The following is a 22,880-nucleotide window of genomic DNA, read 5'->3' as shown; positions in this document are numbered from 1 at the left end:
CAAAAAAAGCACATTATCTTCCAACACAATTAAAATCGTTTAAATAGGTAATTTAAATATAGTATAATCTCTTTTAAAATGTGCATTTTCTTTTCTGACTGATCACAGAGTTTCTATTATAGGACTCGGGTCCTTTTGAGTTTTACTCGTTTCAAAAAGACTCAAAACAGCTCGACTCACAAATCAAAACAGCAGTTTGTCAAAATGCAAATTCATGTAAACTGAGTTATTAGAATTAGACTCAAGACTCGAGTTCTTACTCGTTCCAACTCTATTGGCACCTGCGTATAGGCACCCGAGTTTCTTAAATCTCTATTGATGCTTTTGTACAAGTGCACAGCACAAGGCAGAAACAGCTTGCAACCGGTACATTATGAGCAGCAATACAGCGAACAACTACACAGTCGCGACAAGTATATTTGTCCTGTCAGAGTCGCCGTGTAATATTACACATAATTATTGATTAGATTGACCTTTTGAAGTACCGTAAAATCAGGTAACTTTAGTCCACAAATTCAAGTTATAGTCAAAATATGTATAAGTATTTTTTTATTAGGTATGTTGAGTACACACATAATATACATAATATACATAATATAGTGTCTAAGCGCCTAAATAAATGTAACGAGTACAAATCATAAAGGCTCGTTAAGAATCAACGTTAAAAACTGGACCTTACTTTGTAAGGACTAGGACTATAGTTACCTGATTTTACGGTACAATCATTGGCTTAATGACATTATAATATTTAATACCCTAGTAGTGTATGGAGTGGGGAAACAGTCAGTGACAGCCTTAAAAGTTATCCCCCAGCGAGACCTTCTACTACCAACTGGCGCCCAAACAACCTTTAAGTACCCTTTTTTAGCTAGTATTTTTCCGTTTGGTATTTCGGTGTCGCCATTTGGCGTTTTTTGGTGTTAGAGCGACTTCCCCACTAGTTACCGTACCACATTATAGAAGCTGGTATATTTCAACAGGACTACCCGAGGAAGGCCCCCGAAGCGCGGCCTGGCATAGCCTGGTCTTTAACAAGATCAGGTCGTTATGGTCGGCGCACTCCTCAGTGCCGCAGGGGCTCAACCAGCTGACAGGCAATAATGTTGTCCAATGTGGTATGCGGGCTCAATTCGTTAATTAGAGAGTTTATGTTGGTATAGACTGTCCAGTCAATGTACAGGCGTGAAATTGCATGGCTAGTTTATAAATGAATTAATGAATTAGTCCTTGCAATTTTGCAGCACTGTTCTGTTCAGCTGTTCATCATTGGAGTAGATGAAGTCAGTCTGTATTTTCACTAAAGCTGTGTTTATATGACAACTTATATTTCGTAACAAATTGTTTTGGGATTGTAGCAGTAGACACAATGTTGCGCCTTGACGACTTTGTTTAATTAGGCTATTCCTTGTTTTATTTTATCAATATATGTTTTAGCTGAAAACAAGTAAGTTTAGAAAAAAACCTTCAAAACTAAATTAAAATCGGTTACATTTATTATGATGCTCACTAAAAGATAGAAAGGCTGGCTTCATAGATTTTAATGAATCTACAAATTATTCGGCAAATTATTTGAAACTGAAACGTCGCAAATTGACGCTGTCTACAAAAATAGTGATAATCGCTTTCTATGATGACTGACAGTATTTCCTATATACCTATCTGTAACATAATTAAATAACGAAATATTAAACAAACGATAAAATGTTTCTAAATGCAAATAGATTGAAATTTAAACGGAATAGAGCCCGCATTCCTGATTTTTGCACTTGCCTGCGGCTTGCATATTCACAATCGGATTGCTCGATGCACTTACTGATACCAGTTTTCGTGTTCCCGTTTGCATTTTGTTTGGTTTTCGTTTTATATTTTTTAGGTGTGGCCATATTACGCTAGTAAAGTAGGTCATACTGATCATAGTTTAGTTCGGTAAACCAATTTGTCAACAGAAAAAGGCCCGAGATTCAGAATTACTTTGGGAGCCGAACTTTCACGCCCACATGTTGCAAAACTTGCAAATTCGAATGTCAATTACCGCTGCATTGCGACATATGCCGACGCTGTATCAGTCAATTTCTTTGATAAAATGAGTGACGTTCGTTGCCGATTGGCTCGGTGTGGTTTCAAACATTTTTTTTTTATTAGTGTGACCTACACAATTACTTTGCTTGCGTAATATGTCTGTACCTCAAAATGTTGTATTTAATGCTTGATTTTAGGTGAATTATTTATGAGTGTTGTGTTTTATATCCATTAATTTTAGGCAAATAACTTTCAAGTGTTTTAACTTCATTGCCACATTTTAAAAATGCATTCAAAGTCGCGCTTGGTCTAACAAAAGTGACTTGTGATTTTTATAACATCTCTTGTTGTCAATGTTATAATACCACAGGCATGCATGACTCATAATGAAGATATATGGAGCCCAATTCTGATTTATCTATTTGTTACGGTTTTGATCTCATTTTGATATGACCTTGAAGTTCGCTTACGCTGATTGGAGCTTGCGAATTAGAGATGCGCAAAACGCTTCACTGAGATGTAAATATTGATTCATATCTTTCGCTCGCGGTGATATATATCACTCAATTCGCTCATTTCGCTCAATGGATCTGTAGGCTATATTGTTCACGAGTGAGTTGAGAGAAATGTCAACCGATCAGATACTTACACACAGCCATAAGTGGGACCAGATGGCGAATCACGCGATAAGACCCCGCCGTGTTTTCCCGACTCCCTCCGAATTCTTCCTAACCGCTCCGAAACCTATTCGCTTCGTCTCATTCGCTCGTCACGCTCGGCCAGCTCATTCGAATCATGAGTGGGAAAGAGCGAGCAAGGAACACTGAGATAGATGTGTTACCTACGGAGCTACTTAGCGAGTTAATTCATCAGTGAGTGAGTGAGTGAGCGAGTTCAGTCAAAAAATCATTTAAATCACTCACTCGTGAACGACACATGTCTATTGCGAATTGAAGTGAATATCGTGTGTAAGATGCAAGCCAATCACCAAGACGACCATCAATGTCGTATCAAAACCAGTTAAAAAAAAAAACAAATTGTTAAATTATAATCGACTTCCATGACTCATCACCGATAAGATGAAGATATTACGAACAATCGATACAGAGCTCGAGATAAGAGATCGGTGACAAAAATTACATATCGAGTCGTGGGCGAAGATTGTATCGATAACGAATCGATGTAAGGATCATAGATAAATAAAATGGCTCTCAAAATTGTTTATGTAAATTAGTTTTATAATCTATGGAAGATATAATTGGATACATGATGAAGATTACATATTACATGTTGAATTCGAGGTTATGTTACGAAATGTGGTTTAAAAATTGAATGTACATAATAGATCAATTATGGAATACCTTGGTATTGAATTAGTAGGTTTTGTTGTGGTGGTTTTTCAATTAGATTCATTAGAAATAACTGTACCTACTTAGCTTTAAGCAAATTTGTACAGTATTTGAGGTTGTGAAATTACAACATTAATAAGTAGGTTTCAAAGATTACGCGATTTTATTACTTCTAGGTACCGTGAAGATTATTTTTATTCAAAATCGGTAAAATAAATATTTGGAGGTTTCAAGAGATGTTTCGATGCACTTATTATTGTGTATCCTTGTCCACTAAATATCTTGTCCTTGCACACGAGTATAAATTAATATTGAATGAATTCGCACAAAAGTCTTATACTTTAATAAGTTTATAATAATTTAGGTACCTATATGTATATACAGGATGACGTATTAGTTTAGTTTGTCAAAGCAGTTTAGTTTGTCATTTGGCATCGTCCTTCAAAAAGCACAGAGTACGTTCACGCTTCGCCCAGTTTAGACCTAAATAGTCAAATATTATCACTGCTAAAAACTCCAAGTCAGTGCAAACTTAGCGAGGTTGAACGCTAGTTACATGACCAGTGTTGCCACATAGCTTGCCCATCCAACACCAGAGACAAGACAAGCAGGACAGTCGTGTTTGCAGACCGCATAATTGTCCTCCCATAGACGGCGCAATGCCGGCGATTCATTAATTAGATACTAAATAGCTTAACTATTTCCCACGACATATAGTGGATAGAGCCTTTAATATGTGCGATACAAACTAGTACATTTGGGACGTAATTTCGAATAATTATGTGAGAAAGGAGTCGGGAATTCGGGGTGAGCTTGTGGGTCCAAATCCTCATACCTACGCAAGGGCGTCAAATAACAATATAAGATATATTTTTACTTTCATACTCTCATGGCTAATTATAGGATTCCATTATATAGGGTAAATAGCATAATTAGGAACAGTCAACTAATTTGGTTCCTAGGCCACGATAAAACCATGTCATAATGAATCTTTTTTTTAATCTTCTACGACAGACGACAGTGCTTATTAAATGATGTATGGAATGTATCTAACAGTTAAAGCTACAAAGATTTATAGTGGCCCAGCGGGCTCAGCACGGTTCCATTTTTATCGACTATCACTATGCGCGTCCCTTTCGCACTTACATACTTGTTAGAACGTGACAGGCATGGTGACAAGGGATAAAAACACGACCGTGCTAAGCCGCCAGGAATCAAATACGTTGACTGTAGGTAGGTACATTAAAATTTATCCAGTCGTTGTCCTAATCGGCTTCAGAGTGTAAGTACATCGTGATACACACAATACAATGACAATTTACACCAAAATTCAAATGTGACTGTACACACAAATAAATTTTATTCGGATGGCAATTGCAGCTGCATGACTTTAGCGGCTTTACTGCTGCGGCATTGCCTACAAACTAAAAACAACTAGGGCCTACGCCAATTCTCGGGATTAGTTGCTAAGCGGACCCCAGGCTCCTATGAGCCGTGGCAAAAAGCCGGGATAACGCGAGGAAGATGATGACTGCTGCGGCGTTAAAGCAGGCGGATTTTCATTTTCATAAAACCAATGACGGTTTGAACGCTGATGCAATCATCACCCGAATATCACCTTAAACCAACCATGCTCTCATTTTCTTATGAGGGCCACAAAGGCGGTTTTTCCTTGTGGCCTCGGGCTAAATAAAAGGTTACGTTCGAATGGCAAGGCTCATCAGGATCACTTGGCGACCCGCTATATAAAAGCCCGCAGGTATGGCTGCCTTAAACCTACTAAACTCCTAATATAGTCAAATCTTTTTACTAACTACTTATTTGCCAATAAATATAGCTATTAATCGGCTATATAATGTTCAGAACATAATAAGTCGGATTACACAGCAAGACACTCGGTTAATCCTATTGCGAAACAACTCGTTTTGCACTCGGTTAATGGAAGTTTTATTCGATTCGAGTTGTCGATCGGTATTGGTATTAATTTATATGAATACTTGCTTACATGGGGTTATACTATACAGAATAAACGTTACATAGTAAATTTTGGGTTTTCCATCTGACATTGTGTTTCAAATCGCGGATAGAACTTCGGTCCGTCGGTCGAAACAATCGTACGCTGGTTAAAATCACATCATAAGCCCATTAAAATACAAATTTACAATTTTTTACATTTATGTATGTGTACATGTGTAGTGTGAAGGTACTATAGATAGATATACCTACGTATTCATTAATGTTTAAATCCAATAAGGGATTTCAAATTAATTTCCCGGTATTTGTATTACAAGTTGGCCTTGAGAGCAGGGACTTACCTACCCATACGACTATGTATCTAATAATTATCTATTTTAAGGCGCGGTGTGTAGTAAAATGCACTTTTTTGACACCATATTTACAGACTTTTACAAGGATATCATGCATTATTTTCTAGTATGTATAACTTCAGTCCTTGAACTACGTTATTGCTTGTCAGAAACACGACGGCTCATTATTTTCTCGATAGAATCTTAAGTTGAAAACATGCCTAACACTGTCTTTATCTTCTTATGTTAGAAGTACTAGGACGAAAATGTATATGAAACTTACTTCAGTCGATAGCTTTTAAGTAAATCTTCATTATTGCTTGTCCTTTTATCGATACGTTAATTTTTTCATTCATCATTTGATGAATTCAACATTTTGCCTACTAAATTACACCCTACGCGGCAATACCTTGCGCCTATTCCTCGCGCCAGTACGCCCGTGACCACTGTCAGCGTCGGACCTGTGCTAGTTTAGCGGACGTTTCATAAAATGGGTAACCACAGTATAAATATGCAAATATGTTATACACACAATGTTTTTCAACATACTTACGAAGAAAAGCAAAATAATTCTTAAATACGGTGACATTTCAGACATTCGTCCGTCATATTGTCATTTTATAACAAGTTGGGCAGCAAAGGCACACACCCATCTAACCAATCCGGAATTCAGTCACGATTGATAAATTGTGTAAACATATTTTAAAAGGCTATAAAATTAATCAAATTGAATAATTAAGACTGGTCACATTTTTGTAAAAATCGATTTCTACTGGCAAAACATATTACTTTTTGGCAACCGGGTTTTTTAACCTAATTAGAACCCGCTGAATCCGAATTTGCCGGTTGCTTGATCGAATTCTTGACTGGAAGTGAGATATTTGATATTTAAGGTCCCTTTTTTTAGTTTTTCGTAAATAACTCGTAAACGGTGGCCAATATAAAAAAAATGTTGTAAGCATTAATAATCAACACAAAATTTTCAATAAAAAAGATTGAGTACATTTTTAGCAGGGATCAATATTTAAAAAGATAATAAAGAGGGAAAGTTAATTATAATAAATTCTAAGGTTCCTTGTTTTTATTTTTTCGTTAATAATTTGAAAAGTATGACTCATAATTCAGAAGAAATTCATAAAGACCTATTTTGCTATGGGACACCGTTTACGAGTTATTTACAAAAAACTAAAAAGGGACTTTAAAATTGATTATAATTGACTTACCGGATGCTTTGTCTTTTTAAATATTGATCCTAGCGAAAAGTGTTCTACATGTTTCTTGTAGGAAATGTTATGTTTATTATTTGTGTAAAATTTGTTTTTGCTATGAGTCATACTTTTCAAATTATTAACGAAAAAATAAAAACAAGGAACCTTAGAATGTATTATAATTAACTTTCCCTCTTTATTATCTTTTTAAATATTGATCCCTGCTAAAATGTACTAAATCTTTTTTTATTGACAATGTTGTGTCGATTATTAACGTTTAACAATTTTTTTTTTATATTGGCCACCGTTTACGAGTTATTTACGAAAAACTAAAAAAAGAGACCTTCAAAAAGTGATTATAATTAACTTTTCCGCCTTAATATCTCTTTGAATCAATATCCTAGCGAAAAATTGTGCGAAATCTTTCTTGTAGGCAATTTTATGCAGATTACTTATGTTTAAGAAAATTTTTTGCTATGCGCCACCGTTTAAGAGTTATTTACGAAAAACTAAAAAAAGGGACCTTTAATATCAACTATCTCACTTCCAGTCAAGAATTCGATCAAGCAACCGGCAATTTCGGATTCAGCGGGGTCTAATTAGGTTAAAAAAACCCGGTTGCAAAAAAATAATATGTTTTGCCAGTCGAAATCGATTTTTACAAAAACATGATCTGTCAAGTATACACTCATATTGTATACAATTAATAATTATTTAGGTACACTCACCGTCTTACCTACCATTTTTAGGGTTCCCCACCCAAAGGGTAAAACGGAACCCTATTAGTAAGACTCCGCTGTCCGTCCGTTCGTCCGTCCGTCTGTCACCAGGCTGTATCTCACGAACCGTGATAGCTAGACAGTTGAAATTTTCACAGATGATGTATTTCTGTTGCCGCTATTACAACAAATACTAAAAAGTACGAAACCCTTGGTGGGCTCGGTGGGCGAGTCCGACTCGCACTTGTCCGGTTTTTAATTCCATTAAGTACTCATCATAATTCGAATTTACTAATAAATCTTATTCAATATTAATTGCCGAACTAAAAATCCCGGAACTGACAATTCAGAATACCGATGTCGTCAGAATAAGGACGTAGACGTGCTGCGCGGGAATGGTGCGGTGCGCCGCGCGGGGCGCCCGCCTGCCCGTTCTACCACGCGTCTGCTTCACCCCCTTGAAAACGTAAAACTCGAGTATAAGAGCGCCTTAATAAAGTGTATCCAAGTATTCACCTAATAGCACGTTTCTATGGCAATTAAGTACGTGTCACGTTGCATTTCTATCATCAATATTCGCGACAATTAATAACAAATTATAATAAATAATAATTGCATCGTTTAATCTGTCACTTGTAAACAAGATCGAATGAAATGTGGGCCGAGGGCTGCCCCGATTCGGCCATGTTGCTTCCAAGGCGACCGCCCTCACTGTCTTATTAAACATTATATCTACATAGGTAGCTATTTAATGTTACCGATCACTTAGTAAATGGAGCTTTGCTTCTATGTTTACGACATAAAGTACCCGTAGGTAGGTACTAAATGTAAATTAATATCCACTAAACACCAAAACCTTGGAGTACTCGTAATTTGTAGGTACATAGATGATAGGCACCCATAATTTTTTTACCTATAAGCTTTATGAATAAGCCCTGATAAGAAACTAATAAAAAACTAATTTAAATTTCGTACACTTCGTCACGTCCTTAATTCTTGTCCCCATCCATCAAACTTAAAAAAAACTATCCCTGTCCCTGGCCTTTATTAAAAAAAAACTATTGTCTCTGACATTTTTTATCAAAAGCCATAACCGACCTTGGCATTGCCCATCGAACCATGAGACATTCGCGCCACTAAAATATTCCTGTGACATTGTTGTTACATAACAGCATAATAAAAAGTGGTAAAGAACGAATATGTTTTCTTGAGAGGTGCTGTACATTTATTTTAAGTGGGTAGTCTATTACTATTATAGCTAGATTATTTTAAAATACGTTTGGTCTATTGTAGACAATTTGAATGCTCATTATAGAGGTTTAATTAAAAAAAAAACTTGTGTGTTAGGTACACTTATCTTCCCACTGCTAAAGATTGCAATAAATTGTATAAAGATTAAATCGAAAGATTTTACTAAAAATGTCATCATGAATTTAAAACCTAGGTAATTTATTGGTTTAACGCCACGCCATAAGTTCAATATGATATGTTACAGGACTTAAACACTCTCGTAAACTTAATAGGATTTTTTTATAAACTGCGTGAATTACGTTGTTTGATTATGGTTAAGTTGTTTACTTATTTCTCGCTAATCTAACCCCATTATATGTATTTGCAATTGAAATGAAACCATGAATAGGTTCAATACTACTTTCTGTTAAGAAAAATTATCGGTTATTAAACACAAAACAGTGAATTAACAAGCTCACATTTAATTTAATCTCAACTCTATTGACATAAAGTTGAATATCGTTTGGTCTAGTCTAACCTTAAAATTTTAATGCAGATTAGGTTGTCACTGAATACAATGTGATGTGTAGTGATGTAATGGGTGTAGCCATCTACGCCCTCTGATGCGTGATAGAGCAGGTGATCGCTTGTATTATGTGTCGATAAAAAAATCAGAGAGCTTAGACTTGTAGTTTACTGTTTAATATCAGATAGTCAAGAGAGAATGCTAAGGAAGTAAAACAGACATTTTCAAAAGTAGTTTTATTCTCGATTTAAGTATCTTTCTATGTAAACTAGTTTTGGTTCCAATGAGCTTTTCCAATTCAATAATAATTTATTCGACATACAATATATATACAGTGGTACTACTAAACGAAATTAATAACTAGCTTAAATCTAAAATAGGCCCTTGAGGCATTGTACCAAGGATGCTGGCGGCATTTCCTCGCTGTATCGCAATGCTGATACGTTGTGCGAGGTAGCCGCCAGCTCTTCGGTCACCAGTTACGTCAACCAGACGCTTCGCGATTTCTGCGAACAACTTATGCGCGCTGGGACCCCATGGACCTAGAGTTTCAACACCAAATGGTACAAAATGGTACTCTCTACCGAGGCTCTTATATTTGTTACGTTTTAGAATTTCGGCGCTTTCCGCCGCTCCGCCCGCTTTTACAGTAGTCCGTTGGAGGTGGGACGGTGCCAGTGTGTCTACGCAGGTAGCATCCCACACCAACATCCGTCCCAAGCTCCAAGGAACTAAGGACACTCCATCGGGCCTCTTGCCATCATCTCTGATAATGCCAGTCGGCTCAAGAAGAGCAGGCACATTGATGGTGGCAAGAGACCGACGGACTATGTCATTAAGCGACGCATGTCTCGAAAAACGGCCTGCACTTTTTTGACAAGATAATCCGTGGTGTCCCAGTCGGTCCACGTCCGTGCCACAAGAGCATATGTGTGGCGTACACACCGAAACCCCGAGTCGCAAACCAGTCGCCAGTCTAAGGGAGGCCGGATCCAAGAAAGTACCAGTATTGGGCGAAGGATGGGCATGTAGCCAGTAACCGGCTTCCCGGGCTCCGACCGCCAAAAGCCTCGCGCGGTCTGGACCTGTACAGTTGTTTAGGAGAGTATTGTAAGTTAAATCACAGTAAACATTATCCCAACTCCTTTGTGAATTTGGGTTGTCTGGAAATTGTTTGCCTGGGCAAGCAATTTTAAAAGCATTTTTGGCGTCCTCAAAGCCCGCAATCTCACAGTTTGTGGGCAAAGCCCTTAAGATATTTCCTATGAGACCAGACGTGCTATGAGTGGACGCCAAAAAGGCTGGGGAAGCCACACTGGAAATTTTGCGAATTCCTAAACCTCCAACCCGAATGGGGAGGGACGCTTGAGACCAGGAAGGCTCACTTAGCTGAATGTTTAGAATCGTCTCTAAACTAATTTTGATCAAATCATCTATGGGCGACAATAAATTTTGATGTTTCCAGAAAGGACAACAGCGGAGCACATACGTAAATTTAGGGACAAAAAGGCAGAATTTAAGAATCACAAGAGCATAATGAGGGCTAATTTCGAGTAAGCGATCCGTGTGACTTTTGAATTTAGTTATGGAGTTAGAAATATAATCGGGAAAAGATTCTTCGAATATAGGAGAACCCAGGAGGCAAAGAGAATACTTGTCTACTGATTTGATATTGGGAGTCAGATCGTCAAATTTGGGTTGTAAGTTGGTCAAAGTACAAGAAGATTTTTGAATAAAGAGTTCGCATTTGCTGAAATTCAGTTCTAAACCAATATTTTCGAAACTACTCTTAATAAAAGACAAATCAGAGAGTACAGTATTCACGTCACCTCCTAGGGTTCCGTCATCTAAGTACCACACATTGAATTTTGATTTTAAATTTTTGATAATTGGATTTATAGCCAAACTAAAAATTGCTGGCCCGAGAGGGTCACCCTGCTGACAGCCAACCTCGGAAGATAATTCATGTGACTTGTACATTAATTTAGATGAGTCTGAATAGCAAAATAAAAGGTAATTGTATAGTTCCGGAATTTTGTCCTTAACTTCTGTCAGCAAGGTGTCTCTACTAACCGAATTAAAAGCATTTTTAACGTCAATTTTGACAACAATTTCGCAATCATCGAGTGAAAGGTAGGTCCTTAGGGCATGGACGGCTGCCTCGCACCCACCTTTCGTGCCGAAACCTAGCTGTATTGGTTCAAAAAGGGATTGTAATTTTGATCTAATGTGTCTAACCGCAATTTTTGAAGCCAGACGTCGTAAAGTTGACCCCACCGCAATGGGTCTCACCCCTCCGTCCTTGAGCTTTTTATTTTATGATAAGGTGATATGAAAAGTGACGTTTTTCTTTGAAGAAACATCACTTTTGACACTGGCATACCTATCCGATCCATGTCGCATCTTTAACAAATTTTTGATGTAATCTTAATCGTCTGTAAATTATAGATACATAAAACTTTAAAATAACACGTAGTTAAACAACTGATTAAGAACAAGACACAGGTTAACAACCAGTATTACCCAACCCCGGCATTTAGGAGACACGTCGGTAAAGACAGACGGACAGTAAAACCGTCGTATCGTAAATAATAACCACTAACGCCCACGTCGGAAACAATTAACTTGAGTTGAGCGCGCTACACGGCTACAGTGCAGAGAATTTTGGCAGTAGTTTAACTTTCGATATACCGTCGGCTGAGAATAGGTACGTTTGTGGCATATCCATTTTTGTGCAAAATCGTTTTTTAATGATTCCTAAAATAACAAAAAATATGCTATTATTGACATTAATTGGTTTTTAAAAAGAAGTTTCAAAAATGTTGTGCCACATCTTAATGCGCCTGCCAAGTTTTATGTAATTTCAGCGTGTTGTTTAAAAATGGGAGCGTAACTTCGATTGTCCGGGAGCGACTTTTGGCGGCGGTTCCTGTGACTCTTAAAATTATGTTATTTTGTATGTATGTATAACCAACATCCCAAACTTTTTATAAAGGCATCACAGGGTTAAAATACTGGCAGCCTTTACTGTAAAATCGTGATGGCTTCTGCTAGACGTGAGGCGAAGCATTATCTTGTTTTTTGCTGACCCACAAATCGTGCGATGCGACAAGTGAATCATTGATTTTGACATCATGATTACGACGTGCGAGTGCTGAGTGTTAAAATGATTTGAAGATATATTTACGATTAGGCCGGCAATGTTGTATGAAATTCTATTGCTGGAGCGACCGCAGCTTGACTGTTACACAGTCAATTCTCGCGAATGTTTAATGTTCATGCGCTTTTAAAAATAATATATTTCTAAAGTATCACAAATTCCTAACAGAAATCCGCAAGTAAATCTGAAAATCCATAAAGAAAATAAATTAGAATAGAAAATGTGGCTTCCCATGCCTTAAGAGCGCTCTTACAAGAAAAGTCGAAATAATGCAAAATTGATGATACTAGTCGACGAAATTCAGGACTTTGCGCTCATTATTAGAAACAATGAGTACGTGTTCCAGTAAAAGCGTCTTCTTATCTTTATAAATATCGTTGTAAATATTAGAAAAAGGACTTATTAAATTAGTAATGATTTTTTTTCTGATGGTCGTTTCCGAAAAACCCCGTGAAGCACTGAATGGCGAGCTCTTATTTGGAAATGTTGAGAATTTTACTCTGCTAAACCTGGCTATTTTGTATTACTAATACCCTGTACTTTAGGCATATCAAACTATATTTTTCCTACATACCTTTGAGAAAGAGAAAATCAAAGTAAAACGAACTCGATTTTCTCTCCGAAACAAGTGTCAATTCCTACGAAAATCTACTTAATATCGAAGTCATTTTCATACTCAAGCAATCTGCAACGTTTGCTTATACTGTTGGTATACATTAGTGTTTATGAAATTCTACTATAATTTTTTGGCAATTTTTTGAAAACTACTCTATATTACCGATGACGCGCGCTGCGCCAGCTCAGTGCCGCGGCAGAGCTTGTAGAGGCAGGACGTGTGTCGGTCGGCTCCGCACATTTTCAACGGCGACGACGAGGTTTTTTATCATTGTGTGCGGCGGGCGCCGTGTAAAACGCTATACTGTGTGCGTGTAAACCGCAACGAGAGACTTTGATCCTAGCACCGTTTTTATAGTATTATAATTTATAATGGTACAATTTAATAAACTACCGGACAGGATTAAAAATATTTGAAACGACCTGACATTCTATATGTATTTATTTGACTCAAGATAGTTTGACTCAGGGTCTGATGATGGAGCCGGAAGGTGGTCACCGGTATCAATCAACCATGCAACTAAACCACTTCGTGTTTAGGCTCGTTTTATTCATCTCAACAAGATCTTTGACACAAGATAGTACTCAGGGTCTGATGATGGAGCCGGAAGGTGGTCACCGGTACCAATCAACCATGCAACTAAACCACTTCGTGTTTGGGCTCGTTTGATTCGGCTCAACAAGATCTTTGACTTAAGATAGTACTCAGGGTCTGATGATGGAGCCGGAAGGTGGTCACCAGTATCAATCAACAATGCAACTAAACCACTTCGTGTTTAGGCTCGTTTTATTCGTCTCAACAAGATCTTTGACTTAAGATAGTACTCAGGGTCTGATGATGGAGCCGGAAGGTGGTCACCGGTACCAATCAACCATGCAACTAAACCACTTCGTGTTTGGGCTCGTTTGATTCGTCTCAACAAGATCTTTGGCACAAGATAATACTCAGGGTCTGATGATGGAGCCGGAAGGTGGTCACCGGTACCAATCAACCATGCAACTAAACCACTTCGTGTTTAGGCTCGTTTGATTCGTCTCAACAAGATCTTTGACACAAGATAGTACTTAGGGTCTGATGATGGAGCCGGCAGGTGGTCACCGGTACCAATCAACCATGCCACTAAACCACTTCGTGTTTAGGTTGGTTTTATTCGTTTCTATAAGATCTTTGACACAAGATAGTACTCAGGGTCTGATGTTGGAGCCGGAAGGTGGTCACCGGTACCAATCAACCATGCAACTAAACCACTTCGTGTTTAGGCTCGTTTGATTCGTCCCAACAAGATCTTTGACACAAGTTAGTACTCAGGGTCTGATGATGGAGCTGGACTGTGGCCACGGGTACCAGTCTACCATGTAACTGAACCACTTCGTGTTTGGGCTCGTTTGATTTGTCGCAACAAGATCTTTGACACAAGGTAGTACTGAGGGTCTGATGATGGATCCGGAAGGTGGTCACGGGTACCAATCAACCATGCAACTAAACCACTTCGTGTTTGGCTTCGTTCGATTCGTCGCAACAAGATCTTTGACACAAGTTAGTACTCAGGGTCTGATGATGGAGCTGGACTGTGGCCACGGGTACCAGTCTACCATGTAACTGAACCACTTCGTGTTTGGGCTCGTTTGATTCGTCGCAATAAGATGTTTGACACAAGGTACTACTCAGGGTCTGATGATGGAGCTGATGATGATAGACAGGTACCCGTCGCCACCTTCGCGCTCCATCATCAGACCCTGAGTACTACCTTGTGTCAAAGATCTTGTTGAGATGAATAAAACGTGCCTAAACACGAAATGGTTTAGTTGCATGGTTGATTGGTACCGGTGACCACCTTCCGGCTCCAACATCAGACCTTGAGTACTATCTTGTGTCAAAGATCTTGTTGAAACGAATAAAACGAGCCTAAACACGAAGTGGTTTAGTTGCACGGTTGATTGGTACCGGTGACCACCTTCCAGCTCCATCATCAGACTCTGAGTATCACCTAGTGTCAAAGATCTTGTTGAGACGAATCAAACGATCCTAAACAAGATGTGGTTTAGTTGCATGGTTGATTGGTAATGGTACCTTCCAGCTCCATCATCAGACCCTGAGTACTGTCTTGTGTCAAAGATCTTGTTGAGACGAATCAAACGAGCCCAAACACGAAGTTGTTTAGTTACATGATAGACTGGTACCCGTGGCCACCTTCCAGCTCCATCATCAGACCCTGTGTATCTTCAGTGTCAAAGATCTTGTTGAGACAAATCAAACGAGCCTAATCATGTTACTACATGGTTGATTGGTATCCGTGACCACCTTAATCATCATCAGATCCTCAGTACCAGTTCGTTTTTAAACCCTCGTTGATACAAACTTTACAACCTATAGGTACCAAATGCAATGACGAAACATGTAAATAAGCGAGTAGGTACCTATAATTTCTTTCGAGTAATATACCTTCATAAGTACAAGTATGGGGCTATTCATAAATTACGTCGTTTCAAATGGGAGGAGTGGGGGGGGGTCTCGACATCGGATGATGGTAACATGACGTAGGAGGAAACAGATTCATCCGAAGCTTGATTTTTGGATGATTTGAGGGGTGGAGGGGGGGTCAAAAATCGTCAAAAATAGATGACGTAATTTATGAACAGCCCCTATGTACATTTGCACAGCATTTAGTATTTTCGTACTTACCAAATAACAGTTTTAGAACTTTAAAAGTTAAGTACAGTTAGTGTTGTTATGGTTGATTTCAATATGCTTCGCGAAGGATCAAGAATGTTTAATCCATCATTGTAGTGCGAGTGTGGTAGAAGGGATCGGCGTACTGAGCTCGCACGGCCTGCCGCAGCGCGTAAAATACCTAAACTCGCTCAACGCCGAAATGTAATAGCGCTCTTAAGGGTCCTTATACTCCATGTACATAAGGACCCTGTCTCTGATGGAAATTTACATTTTGTACTTACACAAATACCAAGCTCTGATCTTTCTTGTCTTAATGTATATCCTCGTATACCTAATCGTCATGGCATTTACATGTACAGTCACCTGCAATTAATATGTTACACAATGAAGGCCGCAAAAATATCTGACACGATCTTATTTGTAGAGCCATAAGAGCGTGTCACATATTTTTGCGGCCTTCGAAGAGTAACATATTATTGTAGGTGACCGTACCTAACATAGTCTCCGTTCTTTAAATGTAGGTGTGCAGACATTACTTAAGACAACTTATGTGGCATATTATTAGTATGTGATAATCTGATAATTGACTCTAAGAGCGCTTTAAGATAAGCTGTTTATCTGCACGTAAGTAGGTGGTTACGTAGGTATATGAATATACAAGATATTTATAATAATACTTTATGTTATTAAGATACATATTTTTAAGCGCTGGTGGCCTAGCGGTAAGAGCGTGCGACTTGCAATCCGGAGGTCGCAGGTTCAAACCCCGACTGGTACCAATGAGTTTTTCGGAACTTATGTACGAAATATCATTTGATAAATACCAGTCGCTTTTCGGTGAAGGAAAACATCGTGAGGAAACCGGACTAATCCCAATAATGCCTAGTGTCCCCTCTGGGTTGGAAGGTCAGGTGGCAGTCGCTTTCGTAAAAACTAGTGCCTACGTCAATTCTTGGGATTACTGTCAAGCGGACCCCAGGCTCCCATGAGCAGTGGCAAAATGCCGGGATAACGCGAGGAAGAAGGAGGAAGAAGATTAATTTAATATACAAGATATAATATATCTACTTGTAAATTATTAACACTTGTGCCTACACATACGTCGGCCTCATAGCCTAATCGGTAGGCTGCCACCGAAGCAGGGTCCGGTTCGAATCCTGGTAGGGTCTGTTCGGAAAGAGAAGAGTCGTGGAATGTACTGGGCCCCATACATTCCACGACTCTTCTCTTTCCGCACAGACTCTAACTTGGTAAGGGCATTTATTTCTGTGTTCACCTAGCTTTTCAAATATTTGTTCCTAAGTGGAATCTTGAACGTGGGTAGGGTTCAAGGCAACTTTGCTACCAAGTTAAACAAAAAAATTTTCTCCACCAATATGTATCATTCAAAATAATCACTTTAAAGTAAATTCTGCTAGCTAGCAAGCGGAAGCAACTCAAAATTTGGAAATACTGCTAACTAATTGCTACTCTTGTGGATAAAATACAACTTTCTCAACAGTCTTTAAAGAATAAAGAGAGTCTAAACGAGCTTATATGGTGAAAATACTTTTATTTCATCCCACGCACGTTTCCAGTAAGTATGTACAATAATTTATGATTTAAATAGTAAAATTATTCACCTTTTCTCATGTTACAAACAATTAATGAGTTTTTCCATCATAATCCTTTGACACATTACTGTGCCATAGAGTAATGTTTCTTTTTGACGCTTACAACATCCTGCGGGGTTTCCCGCGCAGAGACTAATCTACACAAATATGAAGTATTAGTTGAAACTTTATAATAAATTAGTCTTGTAATGTTTAAGAATTATTTACAAGCGCGTGTAGAAAGTTACAAGCAACATAATGTGACATTAACAATTTTAACATCACTTCTAAACATATTGTTTAATTTATTAAATTCCTGTGTCCGTGTTACTATAGGTAGTTTGGCAAAGTAATGATCAAATGTTGCAATGGCGGTCGTAACATGCGGTTCCTGAACACATCGTAGAGAGCTTATAATATGTGTGTAGATAAAGCAGGTACATAATTAGGCATTAAAACAATCGTCTGATGTTTTTATCAACCCGCTCACAGTTCGTTTCATAAACCCACTTTTTTATAATTGAAGGCCTTTTAATAAAATATACCTACACCTAAACTAAACAAAGCCCTTACAAAAAAATATTTGGCTATTGAAGTGTTAAAACATTTCAAGACGACTTAGTAAAACAACCGCAAGATTTTGCCCCTAACCGTACAATAAAGTCAAGGTAAGTATTTTATATTTTTATATTCTTCAATTACTTTAACAACTGAGCAATTACTCATTATTATAATAACGCTTTAAAACGGGTATCATACTTGAAGAAAGGCTTCAGAACATTTCAGAGATGTCCGAAGAAAAACATTTCAGGAATGAGAATTTTAAACTTGATACAACATTGCAATATCACCTGTATTACAAGTGGGTATGACACTCTTAACCATTAACTACATACACACAACATTATACCTTATAGTAGGAGTAACAGAGTACGTATTCAATTGTAGAATTGTCTTGATTGTTCTCATAATCACCATGAATGTTCATTCCAAACGCTTGCCGATTGAACGGCCCACAGAGTTTCCAATATAACGAGAACTTCTAATACACTATAGTTATTACGGATCCGAAGCTCATCATTTACACTGGTTTATCTGAACCTTACGATCGTCTGCGTTTGAACACCAGTAAGAATATTATACCAGGACGATTTTCGATGTCTTATTACGTTGGATGAAGGTTGAAAATGGCGTGACCGTTCCAGATGGCAATGACACTGGTGGCGTGGGAGACGACAGTTTTTCTAGACTCGTTCCCGTGTATCCAGACTGAGTATAGTTCGCTGGAAGAGATTATAATGCGAAGATTGCTCAAATCGATGTATGGAAAGATTACATTGGATGTATGGGAGGATACAAAGATCGTATCGTGTTAATTAAAAAAATGTCTAACTTAACTAAAATATTTCCTTGCTATGGCTAAACCTACAATAATTTAGTAAATCGTAAAGAACGAGAGAACAAGTAACATTTTCTGTTTCATTAAATTATTCAAAAATGAGTAGGTTAACCTTATGAATTGAAAGGACTCATTTGTCCATACTAAAAATAGAAGCGATAGAAGCGGAAAATACTGATATGACTTGGACTTAACTATAGGACTGTCATACTGAACAACTTTAATTTATGGCGCCAACCCCAAAAACGCAAAAAAAATGTCTGCTGTCTCATACCTTTTTCACCTCAATGTTTTCTATGGAACAGCAGATTTTTTTGTGATACAGGGTTGGCTCAATAATAAAAGTTGTTAAGTACGACTGACATATTCTCCCCTCAGAGTTTGGTTAAACATAAGAAAATTATCCTGTATAAATAGAAAACCTGTATGCCATATCCATTACTTGATTATCTCTTATGATATGAGCTCAAGGATCTAATAAACCACAGCACCGCCCATTGCTGCACTATTATACATACTATACTTACCTAGCAATAGTTTGCCGCCATCGCATTTCTATGGTAATCTAAAACCATATTATTATGGCGCTATGACTTGACTCTAATTAATGTGATGTTTGCAGACAAAAGGTACCCTGCTGATTGTCCGTAAGGACGATTTCCAATTGCATCTCTATGGTAATTAGAGCCTTATTGGCTATAAGTTATATTGTAGCGTAAAAGGGTCGCAATTAAGTTTACAAAGTTTCATACATGGGTAAGAATTTCATTTGCGTAAATTATAAATACTAGTTATCCAAAGAAGTTGTTGTCATGTTGTTGATTACTGTGTTTGTGTACACAATGTATTATATTATGTATTATTGTAATGAATGCAAAAGCACGCGAAGTATTTAAAAGTGGATTAAGACAAGTTTCTCTTGTTACGTTTTTAGTTTCATTGTAATACCACCCATCTTGTTAGAAATACTTAAGCTTTTGCAAAAATGGGACATCACTCACTGTCACAGTATTTTTTCCAGGTTTGCAATAGTCACGTACAGTCAGCGTTAAATCAATAAGGCCAAATACCTATATACATAGATATTGTAACACACCTTTTGTCTGTAAAAATAAGTCCGTGTCCCGACATAGCCATTTTAGGTGGCAATATCTATTTAATTCTGACTGTACCTATTTTGTTACTGATGCAGCTTTGAAGCAGTGCTTCTTAAGCTTAAGCTAACAAGAAGACCGCTGAAACTTAAGCCTAGCAACTTGATTCCTTTATCAGGTAACATTGTACACTGCAGCGATTCTCAGGGATCTCGGATTGTTTCCGTGAAGCATTGATGTTTATTTGTTTACCATTTCGGTGAACAGTAACAATAGATATTCTGATTAGCAGAAGCGGCGAGTACTTTGATGTAGTGCTGACACTTCTCCATTCTTTTTACATTTTCAATCTTATTTCAAAGCAAGAGTAATATACAATTCTTGTGCCGTTCTTACAATTTGAGAATTACCTACTTGAGAATTTCTGCTGGCGTGTGCCAACTAAACTAGGTAATCAATATCCTTTATCCATTTTACTTAATCAGGGTACAATTTGTAATCACATAAAGTACTTGAGCATAAAAGGGTTACCTACGTACTACGTAGAACCGACTAGATATTTTAATTTCGGTATGATATCGAATTTTTTGTCTTCAATGTTTTACGTTTGTCTTAGCAGGATATTTGATGTCTAACTTTTAAAACTTGGCTGTATTTATTGGAAAAGTAAAGGTACATCTTGAAAAAAACTAATCTAAAATTAAAATAAGACTAGGTAAATAAATCTAAAATAAAACTTTATTAAAACTAGGTATATTAAATCTAAAAATGTTTGATGTCTTATAGAATGAACGTGTATCGACGGTACCTATAAGTCCAAAAGTGATAACACGATAGAAAACAAAAGTCCACTCGTACATGTAAAATGGTAGCTATATCCCACGCGCTTCCGCAGTGTGGGTTACACGCCACCGCAGCAGCCTTCCTGAGGATCCTTGGATCGGATTGCCGTCATTCGATCCGCACCTGATCCGGCGGTTTTGTGACGTAGCTCGCTATCTTTTTAGATGTGAAGTTATGCGACTAATTATTCGAACAAAAAAAGGGTTGCGACGATAGAATTAAAGCTACAGTTATTTCGTAATGATTCAGAACAATCCATGCTAAGCAAGGTAAACAAACACTGGTAAAATACCTACGGGTAAATCAATAACACGAAAACAACGTACCCGTGAATGACCGTAAACTCATTATAGGTCCAAGTTTGTATTATGACTATTATGAGTGGGAAAATTATTTAAACATGTAGGTACTCAATTAATCTACCTTTGGCAAATTTTAAGCTATTTACATAAAACCAGAAGGGATGCTTTGTTTTGCTTTATTGACAGCTTAATTGAAATTATCACAAGAAAACCAATCCACGGATCAGCGAATGCCAAGAATTTCCACAAAGTTCTGTGGGAACAGAAATCCACAATACTTTAATGAAATTAACAAAAAATTATCTTCCTGTCTTGCGAAATCCAACACAATGCTTAATTTAATACGAATCACATATCACTCGGGTGATTAGAAAATATGATACCAAATATGGGATCACCGCATTGTTTGGACGTAAGAATCCCAGGAAATGTTTAACAGTTTTCTTTAAAGATGATAATGATAAACATTTATACGGCTATTGTTTTGTTTACAAACCACGATTGTATAGGTATACAAACGTAGGTACAATGTACATATATGCATGAAGATGTTTAGTATATCAGTTTAATCCGAAGCTTGTGATTCTTGTGAATATACTGGCATGTTTTCACAGTTGGGCACTTTTGTTTTTGTTTCACAACATTGTTCTGCATTTTAAAAGCATTATGCAATTTACATTGTTTTTAACACACGTGCTTATCTCATTGCGTTGTGGAGACAATTAATTCCTATATTCCTATTACAGTTATGTTCATTTAGGCCTATTAGTATATCTGTATATACTAATAGGAATGTAAACATTTTTTTTTTGTTATCGAAAACGCCCCCACCCCATATAGTTCAAAAGCTGTAAAAGTGGTGTTTTCACACATTAGTTTGTAAATAGTTTTTGTTACGTTTTTACTGTTTTTTTTTGTTGCCTCGATTTTTGTTTGGTTTGTTTTACCTTGCACGTTGTTTCTCTCCTTCAGATCCTTTAATCAGAGTCTAATAAAATGTGTTTCCTCTCCAGATGACGAAGGCGGCCACATAAAGCAAGGCTTCGAGTCGCGGCGTCAGAATGATCTATACATGCGCCTGGGTCTGCTGCTGGGCGAGCGGCGATCGCGCAACAAGGCTCGCGATAGTTGCACGTCACTCGCATCGCTTGACGCGCATTCGCTGTCGCATAACACCAGCCCGGTAAGTCGTCCTTCAGTCAAATTAAAGGATTTAGAAGCAAAATCTTAAAACTATTCAAAGCCAACTTAGCCAACCGGTAGGATAGATCTTGCACCCTCACAGAGCATGTAGCTGCCCATATACCAAAGGGGGTCTGTCGGATTGAACACCGTTCTGTTTCGACATTCAAGGTTTCAGAATCTTTTGGTTTACAAAATTTCTCTTACTTTTCTGGATTGCCCGTTTCGTTACGATTTAATAAAATAACTTTATCTCCAATGCTATCCAACAGATGTCCATCTCCAATTCAGAACTCTGTCCAATCTCCGCTTCTTTTAATCCCAACCGTTTTCTGTCCAGGTGTCAACGTTGACCGGTTCATCGGAGGTAGAAGCGGCGACGCCGCTCGGCCGAGATTCCCTGGGCTCCCTGGCTTCGATGTCACTGTCGGCTGCCAGCAATTGTTCGTCCTCCAGCCCAGGCAGCAGGCGACACTCGGTTAACAGTAAGTTTTTTACAAGCTTTTATTAACTTATGTACCTATGTGTGTTTGTTCAGATGAAGTCTTGAAAGCTAAATTAGACCCATTTCCCATTATTCGATTGAGCTGAAACTTCACATAAATACATAACTATGTTGATTGGGTGACAATGTAATATCATGGTACCATCGAGCTGATCGG

At 37.8% G+C, this 22,880-nt stretch overlaps 1 protein-coding gene across 3 annotated transcripts in view; it reads left to right on the top strand.

Moving 5' to 3' along the window:
* Window positions 1–22,880, top strand: part of LOC134794157 (protein TANC2) — a 202,906-nt gene that overhangs the window by 172,536 nt on the left and 7,490 nt on the right. For 2 of the 3 annotated variants that reach the window (XM_063765870.1, XM_063765871.1), the window contains 2 exons: window positions 22,050–22,219; window positions 22,559–22,703. In XM_063765870.1, coding sequence (XP_063621940.1) covers window positions 22,050–22,219; window positions 22,559–22,703 — 315 coding nt within the window. Of the gene's footprint in view, window positions 1–980; window positions 1,095–22,049; window positions 22,220–22,558; window positions 22,704–22,880 lie in introns of all 3 variants that reach the window. The other variant, XM_063765872.1, reaches the window with a different exon arrangement.

Source organism: Cydia splendana, chromosome 10, assembly GCF_910591565.1.
Source record: "Cydia splendana chromosome 10, ilCydSple1.2, whole genome shotgun sequence".
Classification (NCBI taxonomy): domain Eukaryota; kingdom Metazoa; phylum Arthropoda; class Insecta; order Lepidoptera; family Tortricidae; genus Cydia; species Cydia splendana.
The sequence above is the reverse complement of the archived record's forward strand: the minus strand, read 5'-3'. Positions and strand labels throughout refer to the sequence as shown.